General features: G+C 47.5%; 1 protein-coding gene across 1 annotated transcript; it reads right to left on the bottom strand.

The window, feature by feature from the left end:
* Nucleotides 1-142: 142 nt before the first annotated feature.
* Nucleotides 143-14,647, bottom strand: LOC134519582 (cytochrome P450 2J2-like). Its single transcript, XM_063343977.1, has 14 exons — nt 13,933-14,647; nt 13,291-13,596; nt 12,558-12,720; nt 12,256-12,405; nt 11,552-11,694; nt 10,238-10,468; nt 8,664-8,826; nt 7,878-8,018; nt 6,059-6,219; nt 5,059-5,235; nt 4,368-4,509; nt 4,015-4,202; nt 3,000-3,138; nt 143-2,534 (listed from the first exon to the last, which is right to left on the bottom strand). Exons 2-14 carry the CDS (start codon nt 13,477-13,479, stop codon nt 2,356-2,358), a joined length of 2,166 nt encoding a protein of 721 aa, XP_063200047.1. The 5' UTR covers nt 13,480-13,596; nt 13,933-14,647; the 3' UTR covers nt 143-2,355.
* Nucleotides 14,648-15,220: the final 573 nt, after the last annotated feature.

The raw sequence follows: 15,220 nt of genomic DNA, 5'->3' as shown, positions 1-15,220 counted from the left end.
TGTTTCTATGATTTTTGTCTTTGGTTTTTAAGCACACTTAAGCATGAGCCTGTGGAGATGCACGTGTTCCCCTGCACTGACATGAGATGTTCCACTCAAAAAATAAAGAAATTAATGCCTCCTTCGTTTGTGGTATGGGATCATTACCTTTAAAAATGGGGGAGGCAGTGGGGGCGTTCCCAACAGATTTTTTTAAAAAAAAAAAAAAAGAAAAATAAGATTATTTCAATCATTTCTTCTCTCTGTGAGTAGGGAAGGGAACTCTAAAGTAACAGGGAAAGGCAAGTTTGAAATGGAAGATGGAAGGGATCAACATTTGTTTGCTAAGCTGGTGCAAATAATACAAACAGTACCCACATACCAGGGGTCAGACCTACAGCAAAGCGATAAAAAAAATGGAGAGAAGCCAGTGTTTAGTCCTGCATGGCTTTGAAAACTTCATAGGTGAAAAAAAGTCCACAGATCTTTTATGTTTTCTCTTTTAGAAAGGAAAAAACACCACCACGGGAGCCTATAACTGCGAAACATTAATTAAAAATGCAACAGGATTAAAATGATCAGTTAGAAGGATGGCTCATTGACAAAATCCCTGTGTGCCCGGCGTGGCGGGGATGTGATGTGCAAAGGACTCTCCCATGTGGCACAAATCTGCCACTGCACAGCGATTGCTTTGTAACGCAGCAAAGGCGGTTAATGCCAGAGATGGAGGCTAAAGACAGTGGAAATGAAGCTTGATTTAATCCTGTTTCCCTGTTAACTATTCAGTATCCTACATGCGCGCACACAGAAGAGTCACTTACGAGTGACTTAAAAGTGAGAAGAAACAAAACCAATCATCTTTGCTGTGACTAGATTCCAAAAAAAAGCATGCAGGAGACAGCCCTTCTAAGCATTAATGCTCGGTCGCGTAAATCGAAAAAAATCTCTGCAAGTTTCATATTTAATTAACTCTTTTCCAAAGAGACCCTGGTGTGGGCAGAAGCAGTGTCTCCATCGCAGGGGGTGCCATGCCCCCAGCCCACCTCCTCAGCCCCATGCTATGGACATGCCCCTCATGCCCGGCCACCGATCTTCAGCAGAAGCGGAAGGGACGGGGACGAGCTCGTGACTTCCCACTGCAAAGCCTCTGCGCCGATGTTTCCTTCCTGGCAGCCAGCAGTGAGCCGCCGCGGGCACGACCCTTCCGACACTTTCTGCTGCTTCTCATTCTGTTGGGCTTCAGCTGACGCGCAACCGCGCGCAATTATTTTTTTGCCACTTTTCTTTCCCATTGTGTATTTTACTACCACAGATCTTTTTCGATAAACCTTTCCTGCTCGTACAATTGCAATACTGCATTTTTATAGCCATGGCATGGATGCTGTGGCTCCTCATGCCATCCCACTTGGGCCGGCCTATGATAGAACCTGCTTCTACTACGCTGTAGCCTCCTAACTAAAATTTCCATATAATGGCTTTAAACTAAAGGAGGGTAGATTCAGACTAGAAATAAGGAAGATAGTTTTTACAATGAGGATGGTGAAACACTGGCCCAGGTGGCCCAGAGAGTGGGTGGATGCCCCATTCCTGGAAACATTCAAGTTCTGGTTGGATGGGGCTCTGAGCAACCTGATCGGGTTGAAGATGTCCCTGCCCATGTCAGGGGGGGCTGGATTAGATGACCTTTAAAGGTCCCTTCCAACCCAAACTACTCTATACATGTATGAGATAAAAAAACGCATGATCATGCTGTGAGGATCTCTATTTCCATTGCAAAACAGCAACACGGTGGTGTGGGGTAAAGCGGGGAACGCATACGAAACAAAGGCCGAGGCCACCTGAACCTCAGGATTGGCCTTGGCCCCCTGGAAGTCCAAACTGGCGCTGAGACATGAACCCAGAGCTTCTACGTCCAAGGCCAGCTGCTCCACTGACCAGGGAGACCTCAGAAAACACCAGCCCGTGGCCATTCAGGGTGCTGCAGATGTAAAGGTTGTGTAATGGTCTCTGAGTGGTGGACGTATCCCCTGTGGAAGAACCACTGTGGCCCCAACTATGCCCATGGTTTTTCAGCTGGAAGACACCTTAGTGGGAGGTGTTAACAGTGGAAATGAAGTAATAAGGCTTTTAAATTCATGCATTTTGTCAAACTGATAGAGGGAGGAGGCAGGAGGTGAAGGGAAGAGCCCCAAGGGTTGTCCTCATTGCAGTGTGCAGGATGTGGCCCTCCTGCCCTTTCCGCTGCCACCTGCGTGTTGGTGGGTGCTAGATGCCCCATCATTTTAGCCCAAAATCTGCGGGGCAGATGGGAGAAGGGACACTTTCTGGCTTGAGGAGGGCTGAAGCTGTGGGGTGCGGGGTGGCCCTACGCCAGCCTCAGTCGCGAGGCAGCGCTTGGATCTGGAAGGGCTTTGGGCAGCGCGTGAGGCTGAGTGTGAAGGCGAAGGTCAGGGTGGTGGCCGCCGGCACCTGGAAGGTGAACTTCTGCAGGAGGGCTGTGAAGAAGATGAAGAGCTCGGTCCTGGCGAGCTGCTCCCCGGGACAAGCCCGCTTGCCTGGAAAAGGAGCAAAAATAACCCTGCCGAGTCCCGAGCGAGCTTCAACCGCCTCTCGGGCTCCTCTCGCGCACGCCGCATTGCACAAGCTGTGGGAGCTTTTCTTCCTCGAAAGGTTAGGTGGCAATGTTCACCCACACATTTTGCAGAAACCTTCCCCAGAAGTTTGCTGCTGAGCAAACTGCGACGGCTGTTCGGATAGACTAAGAGAGGAAACTAGGCAAAAAAAAAAAAACATTTACGCAGCTTGCGCAAGAGGAAAAAGCCTTATTTTTTTTCATCCTACAATAACAAATTGATTTCCCTCCTGCTCTGAGCAGTCAGCATTAACTGTTACTGGGATTTTCACCATGGGGATGGGCTGAAAGCCGGACAAGGAGCAGTACCCCCTACTCTGGAGTGGGTGTCTTGGGGAAAAAATAAGCTTTGCAAAAAGGAAAACCATCTCCCCATCCATCATCCTACCTGCAGAGAAGGGCAGAAAAGCCTCCCGCCTCCTGTACTGGCCGTTTTCCAGGAAATGTTCAGGATTAAAGGTGTCTGGAGTCTCCCACACGTTTTTGTCGAACATTATCGAAGTCAGGCTGGTCATCAGGGTGGTGCCCTGCAAGAGGTGGAGAAAACGGGTGATTATGCGAAGGAGAAGAGCCGACATGTTGTCAGACTAGTTTATTATTAGCTCTGTTCCACACACAATGTAAACTACATTTTTTTTTGAGGGCAAAATGTTTTTTCGTAAGCTATGTAATTAAATTAGGGTGAAAGCCTACAGGATTGTTCACTTCTGTGCTCCTCTATATATCACCATAGTGTTGATCCGTACCTTGTGCTGCTGTCACCGGCGATGTTCATATAAACCACCTTTAAATTGACAACGTTGTGTTCCCATAGGAATTTGAAGCAATTTAACTGAATAATTTTCAATTGATCCGCTTTATTGAGCTTTTTTAAAAAATGCTGATCTGGTTTATCTCCACAACCTCCACCAGAAAAACAAAAATATTTTAATCAGTGTGGAGCAAATTGCCCGGCTTTTTTTATTTTTAATTTTCCTTGATGAAACCAATCATATACATGGAAGAGACTAGGTATACCTAAATCTCATATTTGCTTTCATAATGCCAGAACTGTGTGTTCACATCAATATCTATTACTTGGCTTTTATCAACGGCTACTTTTAATAGATAATTGTTAATACCCAAACTGTTTGCCTTCCTATGTTTCTTGGCCCTCTATTCCCATAATGCTTGGAGGACGTCTTGTATAAAATTTAAGGGATAAACCTTGTAAAACTGAAAATTTTCACAATTCTCCTCCATAAGGAGGTGAGACCCATAGGAGGAAGGCTTCTATTTTCTATATAACTGTGATATTTCTATAAGATCCTGCTGGTTGGTTCCTCTCCAGGTGAGATCTGGGACTTGGGCCATGAAGACCTCTCTCTGGTGGGGCAATGGGAGGGCTGGTGGTCTCCACATACTTTGGGCAGGTGGAAGCCTGCCAAGATGGTGTCGCTGGTGGACATCTTGGGCACTCCCAGCGGCACAACGTTGCCCATCCGCAGGACCTCACTCAGCACCGCGCTGGTGTATGGCATGTTCTCCTTGTCGGCCATGGTGGGCTGGCGGGACTGGCCGATCACTGTGTCGATTTCGAGCTGCACTTTCTCTATGGAAAGCAAAAAAAAAAAAGAATATCTGTGCTCAAAAGGTTCCCAATAAGAAACCTGGGGCTTAGGCACGTCCAACGTGGAGTAAAGATGGACATAGCTCCATTTTCTGAGTTTCGTTTATCTGACTTTGGGCTAAACGAAAGACCCATCAGTGTTCCTACCTTGAATGTGGGGGTACGCAGCCATGTAGAGCAGAGCCCAGCGGATGGCGGTTGCTGTTGTCTCAGTCCCCGTTAAGAAGAGGTCCAGAGTGGAGCACAGCAGGTTTTCCTCATGGAAATATGAGCTGGTGTCACCCTTAAACTTGGGGAAAAGCATAGCAATGAAAACTCTTATTAGGGTGGCGACGCTTTCAAGAACCCAGTCCAATACATAAGTCAAGTCCTGCTGCTATTTTATTATCCATCACCCCTGGGCTTGGAAATTCTACCCCTTACTTTCATTGAATTTCAAGGCCTGTGAACTGCTTTGAAAGACACCCTATTTGCTGTAGAGTGACTTTTGAAAGCAGGTAGCGTTTTTAAATGTGAAGTTTCACAATAGCAAACACAGGCCTGTGAGCTCTCATAGAAATGTGAACACGTTCCCCGAGAGTCCTCCTACGCCACATGACAGAATGAAAAATGGAAGAAGACAAAGTGTAAATACTTTCAAATGAAAAAAAAAAAAAATCAGTATGTTTTCAAAGTGATCAGGCTCCTGCTGTTGCTAAAAAGTTTGAGTTTGACGGGGAAGAGGTAGGGAGGAGAAGGCAACGCAGGAGGCATGGGCTCCTGTGACAAAACAGCTTTGAGTCCCGTCTGTTCATTTCTTGGGTTAAGATTTAGGTGGCTTTAGGTATTTCTCTCTTACTTTTTCTATTTCCTTCAGGTAACAGTCAATATAATCTCCTGCCTCGGACTGGTCCAAATCCTCCTTGTGCTTTGCGATCACTCCCTTCAAAAAATATTGAAGTTTCTCCTGGTGCCTGAAGATTTTCCTAAAGGGTCCTGGTAGCCATCTCATGATCAAAGGAAAAGCATTATACAGCTGGTGAGAAATCAAACAGAGCAAAAGAGCATTTCTTGAGTTGAAAAAAAAAAGCAGGTACCACAGTTGAGATGATAGTACAATTTTTAGCTCTGCTTGCTACCAGGAAACAAATCAGTTTTGCTGCAAAGGTCAGTTTAGTTACACAGATGTAAACAAGTACAAACGAGATACAAATTGGCCAGATGTTTTCTGCTGATCAGGTTCTCTAATATTGGCTGGCCAAAGCTGTCACCTAATGTAAGGCGGCCACCAGAGTGAGTCATAAATCAGCGTGGATGAAGAGGAGCCCCTTAGTGCTGGGATCTGTGGAGGGGACAGAGATCAGACCTGGCCCATGGTGTGTGGCCATGCAGAATGGCTAGGGGCAGTCTGTCCCCAGATCCACCTGCTTGCGTCAGAAACCTGGACTCTCAGATGGTTTTGTCCTAAATAAAAGCTATTTGAGAAACTGTTTGGGAGAGGGGTAGGGGAAAAGAAGGGAACTTTCACCGACAGTGCTACTAGTTGACTCTTCTTTTTGTAGAAACATAGATATTTTTAAGGTTTTTCCACTGCTCTTCAGTTATGTTCAGGCATGAGATTGCTTTTACAACCCTGCAGTGGTTTTTCTCCGTGACCCTCAACAATTTTAACTTGCTTCCTTACTTTCCTGATGGATTTTGTGTATAAACCCAGTCTAAGGTAAAACAATACTCGTGGTCATTTCCCTTATAACATGACTCTTTTTCTACAGGGAAAAGCAGATTACATCTGCTTAGAAACTCCAGTTTCCGAGCTCTTACACGCAGCTGAAGGTAGAAAAGCATCCGACCGGTTTTACCTGGCCCCAGAAACTTCCCATGAGCAGCAGCATTTCTGCCAGTGAATGCAGTAATTCCTGGAAACGGTTGTCATGGTAGTCAAAGCGGTTCCCAAAAGTTATGGAACAGATGATGTTCGAAACAGCACTGTTAATTTTGTAATGAGGGTCAAATGGTTGTCCTGGAGGAAACAAAGTGAAAGACAGCTTGCTTTTTTTTTCTTTAAAATCTCAGTCTAACCCACGTGCTCTACCACATCAACAGTTGGGAAGTTGGGGTGAGACCTTACTTATTTTTCACCTATGGTGATGCTAAGGCTTCACCCCCTGTCTTGGGGTCCCCACCACCCCCATCACCTCCAGTGTCCCATTGGAGGTTGGATGTGTGCCACAACATCCGTCCTCTGAGGACATCCCCTCCCGTCTCCAGCTCAGGCTACTGGCACACACCAACGTTAGCACAGAGCTGCCGAAGCAGGGTTTGAACTGTTTTCCAGGGAAAACAACCAGTAGGATGCCACGCTATGGCTGTCGGGTTTGCATGCTCCAAAATGGCTTTGGTGCCAATTTTAAATGCCAAGAGAGGGTCCCTTGAAGCTTAGCCTGGGACAGGGAGCCCAGGACTAACCACACTGCAAAAATGCCATTGCACTGGCCTCTAACTGTCCACCACAAAGAAATAAAGTGGGATGGGAGAGAAGGGAGAGGGTGAGGATTGCACGTCTTTGCGGCTGCCGATAAAGTCCAGCACAATCTCACATGGCCCATAGATATGGTGCACATCATAACTCCTAAAAATCTCAAAAAGAAGTGTGGTGTGACGTTTGTCACATCCGCATTTCTTGGGAGAACTACCAAGCTGAGACCACCATCTCCTAGGGCACGTTTAGGCAACCTGGAGAGCTACTTGCCATGATACGAGAGACTAACACCAGTAACTGATCCAGTCCAGCCCTGAGCTGCTGTCGCTACGCGTGGGAGCATCGCTTTGGGATGCAAGGCACTGCGCGCAGGGCTGCTCATCTCTCCGCTCTTCAAGAAAGTAATTAAACCGGGCTGGTGCTCAGATATTAGAGTGACGGACATGATCACTATTTGTCATTACTAATGGGAAGAAAGGCCCAAACCAGCAGCTTAATTAGTTTATTGATTAGGACTATAAAGGACTATAATCAATTGGCAACATGAAGTATTTGGCCTGTTCAGTGCAACGGCAATTAAAATGGAGCGAGTTCAGTATATAATTTCACAATTCCTATTTAGATCTTTCTTGTTTACTATATATAGCTCCATAGAATTATCTAAACCCCATCTGCTTCTATTTAAAGCTGAAGTGCAACATCACCCATGTACCAACATACAAATTATTCTTACTAATATCCCTCTGGCAGTTCTTAAAAGCTGGACCATAAAAGAGCAAGGCACACGCTTCATCTGTGCACGATACAAAAGGAAAGCCTGACTAAACAAGTTTTAAAATACTTTGCGAAACCAAGGACAAGCAGAGGTTAACTAAGCCTCGGAGCATACGTGCCTGATAGCAGGAGAGCTGCGTTTATTCCTCCGCAGAATACAGGAGAGACTTTCTTAGCTATATAAACATGCGAGCTTTAGCAAACGCCTAGTATCTATTTGCTTAATATTAATAAGGAAGAACTAAAATAGGAGGCCTGAAGTCTAAAAGAAGTGCCGAGAGGCACAGTCTGGAAGTGTAGGATAGAGATTTGAGCTATCGAAGAAATATTTTGCATGTTAGGAGCTGCATTAGAGTAAAAGTTTCACTTCTCATCATTAATTTAGCTGGAAGCTTTGGGCACGGTGCTGTACCTTAACCGCCCACCTTTCTCCTCCTCGATCGTCTCCACAAGGTACCGGCTCTCCTCTTGCACTTTTTCCTCAAAACTTACAGCAATGCTTTTCAGAGTTGCTGCAGCAAACTTTCTCTGTTGCCTCCAGATATGCCCGTTTGATGATATGAGCCCTGCAGGTGGAAAAAGACAAGCGAACGAACCTCACTCTGGGTCACGTATGAGCGATAGGATTCAGAAATGGCCCTTTGTCTTGAACAAAAACCCCAAACCAAAGCAAACAAACCCCGCAGACGTTGAAAAACCACGGCTTTGCCTGGGAATTAAAATTCAAGAGTAATTGGCTCATGCCAAAGATCTAGCTTTATGGATTTGCTGTAATCTGCTACTTTGTCACTTTGCGTGGGAAAAAAAGGTGTAAGCCAAAATACTATAAGTACTATCACGCTGTTGGCAGAGCTGCAGGCAGGAGCACCATACCCCGTCTCTGGAGCTATATGCAACCCAGGGGAGGAAAAGTAAAAGAGAAATTAAAACCAAGGGGAAAACTCTTCAAGTGTATCGATCGCTGGGCAGCTTGCGCTTATTTCTCCTCTTTCATCAGGACCTGACTTTGATCCCATCATCATCCCGAAGTCCCAGAGAGATTAAAATGTACATCTGTGAGATTATTAGACTCAATTCAATTCTTGTCTTCCTCTCTGCAAGCTTTTACGGGTGCAGTTACCAAGGACTGAATTCAGCCTCTTTCACTCTAATTGTTATCATTGCAAATAGACGAAAAAGAAATGTACCAAAATCGCCATAGCTGTGCTTACCAAAGCCTCTAAATATTTCTTGGAGAAGTGGAATATTTGGCCGATCTACAAATATTTCAGCCTGGTGGACAAGCGCTTCTCTCACCATTTGGTATCCGTTGACTACCACAAAAGTCAGACTTCCAAACTGCACGCTGAAGATGTTCCCGTACCGACCAGTAAGCTGGAAGAGAGTTCATCGCCCTCTGAGAGCAAGAAGATGGAGATTTTTCAAAACTCACCTGGACAAGGCCTCAAGAAATGGTTTATAACTTTGAATTTAGTCCTGCTGGGAGCAAGGGGACTTAAGAAAAACCCAAACCCAAGACTGCAGGTCACATCCAACCTAAACTAGTCCGTGAAGGTTGGAGATGGTGGAAAAAATGTTAGAGAGGTGTGGTGTGGGAGAGATGGTTTGCTTATATTTGTTAACAGGTATGACCCGGGTTTCACCAGGCGGTTGCATCAGTTTAACTTGTAAAAAGGACATTAGTTGCTTTGTAACTGATGGGCATCTGCTCCATCTCTTTTCATTACAGGAAGGGTACAAGAGCTGAAGGCACTTGTCCTTGCATGGACTTTGCTGGCATTATTGTCTCCTGTGCAGTGTTCAACTCACGATGTATAAGAGCAAAGGGCGATCATATAATGTCTTGCGCCCCACTCTAGCAAGGAGCTCAGGCCATCCTCTTCTTAATATGAGTCTACATGATAGGACACACATGATCATCCTGAACTGCCATGGTGACTCAGAAAACCAGTCTGGGGACCAAATGGGTGTCTCAGTCGTTGTGTGAATGTAAATGAATGTGACTGATTTTATTAATAATAATTGTGTGCGTTGACAAAATATCCTGAGCATGCTGCCTCAGCCTTCCCCAAGGGTCCCCCTGGGGATACCCGTGCTTGTAGCCTGTGAAAACCCAGGGTAGGCAAGCTGGTGTCAGCCTGCTAAGTAAAACCATGAGACAAATAGTCACTAGAAAGGGTATTTGCAACCAGCAAGTCAGAACTTTTCCTTTCGCGTTTTCAGAGAAGCATACTCAGCACGTATAAAATGTCACTCTCTTGTTGGCTTTAGTGGGATTCAAAGCTCTGGAAACCTTTCCAGAGCAATCGCTGCCTCCTTCTGTGATGTAGGAGAAGCCACAGGGATGCTTAACTCAGGGTCTTAAATGTTTGTTTTGGATGTAATGGGGCAAATCATTGGCCTCTGGCCAAAGACAATGACAATACAATTTCCAAAGGTGATGTTCACAGTCCAAACCGTTCATTTGCCACACAGCACTTGCCATCCCTCCCCCAGCCTGGCCCAGCACCTCCAAACCCTTCCTGGGCTCCAGCAGAAAATGGTCGGGGTGGGAAGAAAGAGGAGGAGAACGTAAATCTTCCTCCATTACAAGTTTCTTTCCCGTTGAACCTTCCTACTCCCATGGAAGAGGAGGTGATAGTAAGAGATAAAACCAAGAAGGGGCATCCCTCATGCATGGGTATTATATAGCTATTCCTTCAGCCCTTGCTTCACAGGCTTGGTGACAAAAGTCACTGAAGAGGTAAAATATTGTTAGTAGAAGAAATGCCCATGGAGCTCTTACCTTCTGCAGCTCAAGATGGAGGGGCTGCTTAAAGTCCACAAAGGTTCCCACGAGAGGAAAGAGCCGTGGCCCTGGAGGGAAATTCTTGGGACGTCTCTTTTTCACAAGGTCAATAATCAAAAGAAACGTGACCAGAACCACCAAAACAGTCTGCCCGTTCAGCTTTTCCAAGAAAGAAACAAAATCAGGCCAAAACCGAAGCTCCATCTTGGCTGATGAACTCACAGATTTTCATCCCAGGAAGGGACTTGGTGCTGGTGTTATATTTGCTCAAACAGGAGTAAGAAAAGACTAAAAAGAAAATGAAACAAGTTAAGATGCTGATAGCTTATTGGGGGCAGGACTTGCCATGGGTGAGCTGCTTTCCCATATACAGCTAGTGCCAGACCACCTGCTGAATAACTAATTGTAAACACTGGGATCTCCAAAACCAACCCCAAAACCTCAAATGTTTGGCCAAACAAAAGCAATCTTGCAACACTTAAGCTTTACATCTCTGCCAACTCCCTAATTTTCTTACGGAAGAATATTTCTCCCTTCTGCCCTTAACAAGGAGCTCCTTTATACAGACACCTAGCTGGGATTATAAGCATTACAAACATTTGAGGTTAGGTGAAAGCAGCTTACTTGGCTAATTACATACAGTGGGAGTTGCATAATTTAAAAAACGGTAAGGCATCTGAGGTGATGGACACCATACAAGACGTTAAGGGGCTGATCCTGTTAAGTGCTAAGCACCGTCTGCGAAGGGCTGGATGCCTTCAGCGCCCACCAAAGCCTGCCCGGCTTGGCCAGAGCCAGCAGGTGAAGTTCAGAAGCACTGCGAGAGCCCAGGGCTCTGCCCAGCCACTTAAATGAGAGTTAAAGGAGCTTAATTGCGAGAGTGAGAACATAGGCTCACGCCCCTGCCAGCTAAAGGAGAGATTGGAATTTAGGCATTTAAATCTCCTCGGTTCTCCGAAAATCCCCTTCGAATAAAGCTTCGCTCAGTCCTGGGGGAAGGCTGCAGTGGACTGACCTTTGTGACCATGAATCAACCTCATGTCGCTTGCCAAAATTTTAGCTACATCTTGTTTCCAGATTTTCTTTTCTTTCTTATTTTAAGGGATTTACTTTGCAAAAAAATTTTGGTATTCTCTAGTCTTTCACCGCTCTTAAAACCTTTGCTGTCCATGTCTTTCATTACCTTCATGACTACAGTTCCAGCAGGAGCACACACAGGCTGTATGTCAGACCCGCACCTTAGTTATTGCAGGAGTTCCTTTAAAGGGTAATACGTATCTGCAACCCAACGCTTCTTGGTTTGAAATATTATTTACAGGTTTCCGTCTCGTCGATCAGCCGCAGCAATTTTTGGAAGTCCTCATCATGGTAGTCAAACCGGTTGCCAAAGGTGACAGAGCAGATGATGTTTGAAATGGCGTTGTTGATTTTAAAGTGAGGGTTGAAAAGATTCCCTGGAGAAGGAAAAGGCAACAATCAATTCTCTTCCATCCTTCACAGAAAACGAGAAGAAAACACAGTTGTCGGAGGTAAAATATTGAACAAATATGACTGAAATGAGTGGCCCCTGATGGGCAACATTCTGTGTCACTGCTCTCCCGCGACACCTCGCCCCTCTATGAGCTGGCCAAGTGTGGCTGGGCCGCCCCAGTGTGGAGCAAACATCCCACCCTCGGTCCCGGTTCAATCAGATTATGGGGGTGTTTATTTACTTTGGAAAGCAAGGTCTGCAGAAGAGTGGACATCACTTGAATTCATTGGAAACACTGGTGCTTACGCACCCATGGGATTTTCCAGAAATCTCCAAGAGAGCAGTAGGCTGAAGGCGGGTTACGAATGACGCTTTGGATGTTTGAGGGCAAAACACCTGTAAAAGGGAGCTGGGATGCTGGCAGGGTGCTAGCATCACTTGCAAGGTGAGGTATCTTTCAGCATGCAATGAATCATGGGCAAAAATATAATGGGACGTACTGGGCCCTGCCTTCAGCACGGCTTCTGAGGCCCGTGGCACTCACCCTGCTCATCCCTAAATGCATCCACAAGGCATTGTGACTCCTCCTGGATGCGCTCCTCCAGGCTCCTCTTCCCCAAGCCAAAGTTTCGGAGGGTGGTCAAGGTGAACCTTCTCTGCTGCTTCCACAAGTGCCCATTGGAGGAGACAAGTCCTGTCAGAAACATGCCACCGTGAGCCAAGGCAGATCCCTCCACCGAGGGGAAAAAGCTCCAGAGCTCTCCCTTATCTCCAGCCGTCTTGGACCTTTGCAGGGTCAATGCTTTGACCTTACAGCTGATCTCAGGGATCTGAGGGATAACTCACCCCTTTTGCTGAAGACCTCACTGTCGATAGGAATTTCAGGGCGATCCATGAAGTTTTCCGCTTGGTTTACAAGAACTTCTTTAATCAGCCGCAGCCCATTTACACACACAAATGATGTGCTGCCCATCTGCATGTGGAAGATGTCCCCGTATTTTTTAGTAAACTGGAAGAAAGAGGAGAAATAAATAGAAGGGGTTTTATTTGCAATGAATGTGTCTGTTGAGACAGAGACAGCCCTGGCAGGGGAGACGGGTGAAAATACGGGAAGCCAAGAGACAGAGAGGAGGTGGGGTTTCACAAGTGTTTGCTTGTCTGCATGCAGTCTTTTTCCTTTTTTCCTGGATCACGGGTCAGGAGTTGGGGTTAGTCGGCCACAAATCAAGTGGAATTCTCCAGGTTTGATTTTTCCATCCTGTGTTTTTCCAGCTTTTGTTTCACACCCTTCCAGTCCCTGGTCAGACCTACGGGGGTCCTACAGCCGTGGCTGCACTTGTGGCATCAAGCCATACCCTTTGCCCAAAGGATCGCTCCACGCTTGTCCCCCTCCTCGTACCCGGGCAAACTTCATCCACGTTGCTGCTGACTGAGGGTAAACCTCCTGACTACCCTGGGGTGACCTCCACCGAGTCCTCATGGGCCATGGGTCTTGTGTTAACCCCCTCGCCACGCTGCAAAGGTTGCGTAGCTGCAATTCCCTCCATCCCCTTCTCCATGGTGCCCACCACCCCTGTACCTTCTCCACCATGATGTGGGGATCGTTGAAGTTCAGCATGTGGATGTGCCCCACGAAGGGGAGGCGGAAGGGGCTGGGAGGGAAATGCTTTGGCTTTCTGTTCTTCATGTAGTCAGCGATGAGCAGGAAGACGACGAGGAAGATGAGGAGCATCTGGAAGGAGATGCTGTCCCAGAAGAAGCGCAGCATGGGTGGATGGTGGGGCTCCACGGGGACGTGTCCCGCAGCAGGTCAGGGTAGATCAAGCTCACGGTGCACCGCTGAACCTCCTAGGGACAGGGGGAGAGGGACGATGTGCTGGCGCAGCTGTGGGCACAAACAGAAGACAGCATGGAGTGGCTTTTGCTGACCTGGCATGGAGGCTATGTTCAGACTCCTGCTTTCTCAGGTTTCAGCAAGGACCGTTTGGTTAAACCCTTTCTTGATTAAGCTCATCCATTTCCTCTGATCTCATTTAAAAAAAACCAAACACAGAACAGAGCTCTCCTCCCCCTTCCCACTGCAGCTTCGCAAAACCCCAGCGCTCCACGTCCTTGTCTAAAGGACAGAAATGAGCTTTGCAGAGCCAGGATTAAAGCCTCCCGGCAGCCTGGCCGTGCCGTTCCCACGAGCCCCGCTCTCCCCTCCCTGTGGTGCCCTCACCGTGCCACGTCCCGGCGTTGGCTCCTCGGTGCCAGGGAGGCTCCAGCTGCTCTGAGCACCTTGCACTTTCCTCGTTTGCAGGAGCTTGTTGGCTGGTACAGAGTGTCACAGACTGAGCCCCAGGTCGGCGGGGGCATCTGAGATAAGTTTGCATAAACCTTTCGCAAACCACCTGACTCCTGGGTTGAGGTTTCAGTGGGTCAGGGTGCTATGGGCTGGAAGCAAACAGCCGTCCGGGATCTGCAGCTGTTTCTAGGCACTGTCATTTCCTGATCTCCCTCTGCCAGACAAGCGCAAGCAGAGCATCCTCCTCCGGCCATGAGGCTGGCCCTGCCCCGAGCCCTCCAGCCATCCCTTCCCCACCTTTGAGTCCGTGGCCTGCGCCGAAGCCGTGCCCAAAGCCCAGCAAAGCTGAAGCGGGTGCTGAAAAGCCGAAGCAGATGCCCAGCTCTGCAGGCTGTGGCCCTTCAGTGGCAGCTGGTGGCGGGCTGTGCTGAATTTTCCCATCTAAGAGGGGCCCTGAGGCAGGTAGCTGGTCACGCACGTACGCCACATTTGATCTGGACGTGTGTGTTGAGTTTTATTGTAGAAGAAACAGGGGCATTCCCAGCAGCACTTTGCTATTGCCCCATACAGCCCCGCCACGGCTGTTTGTGGTCGTCAGCTCCCACCTCACGCTCCAGGGCATGACTTGGGTTCGTTTGCTCTCTTTTGGGGCCGTAGGTCTTGTCCAGTGCCAAAAACAAGCACAGAGGTGCAGCAGTGCTGCTGGAGCAAGAGTGAAGCTGCTGCATAACTGTTACACTTAAGAAACTTTAAAAAGTTAAATCCCGTTTTATTGTGGAACTTGAAGGGGATAAAACTGTTTTCGAGGAGGGTTAAAAACTGGCTGGATGGCCGTGCCCACAGAGTTGTGATTAACGGGGTGAAATCCTCTTGGAGGCCGGTCACCAGTGGTGTCCCTCAGGGCTCAGTTTTGGGGCCAGTTTTGTTTAATATCTTTATCGATGATCTGGATGAGGGGATTGAGTGCACCCTCGGTAAGTTCACAGACGACACCAAACCAGGTGGGAGCGTTGATCTGCTTGAGGGTAGGAAGGCTCTACAGAGGGGCCTGGACAGGCTGGATCCATGGGCCAAGGCCAACTCTATGAGTGTTAATAAGGCCAAGGGCCGGGTCCTGCATTTTGGTCACAACAACCCCAAGTAACGCTACAGGCTTGGGGCAGAGTGGCTGGAAAGCTGCCCTGCAGAAAAGGACCTGGAGGTGCTGGTGGACGGCCAGCTT

The sequence above is a fragment of the Chroicocephalus ridibundus genome, chromosome 8, assembly GCF_963924245.1.
Source record: "Chroicocephalus ridibundus chromosome 8, bChrRid1.1, whole genome shotgun sequence".
Lineage (NCBI taxonomy): Eukaryota > Metazoa > Chordata > Aves > Charadriiformes > Laridae > Chroicocephalus > Chroicocephalus ridibundus.
This window is presented reverse-complemented; position numbering and strand designations above follow the sequence as displayed.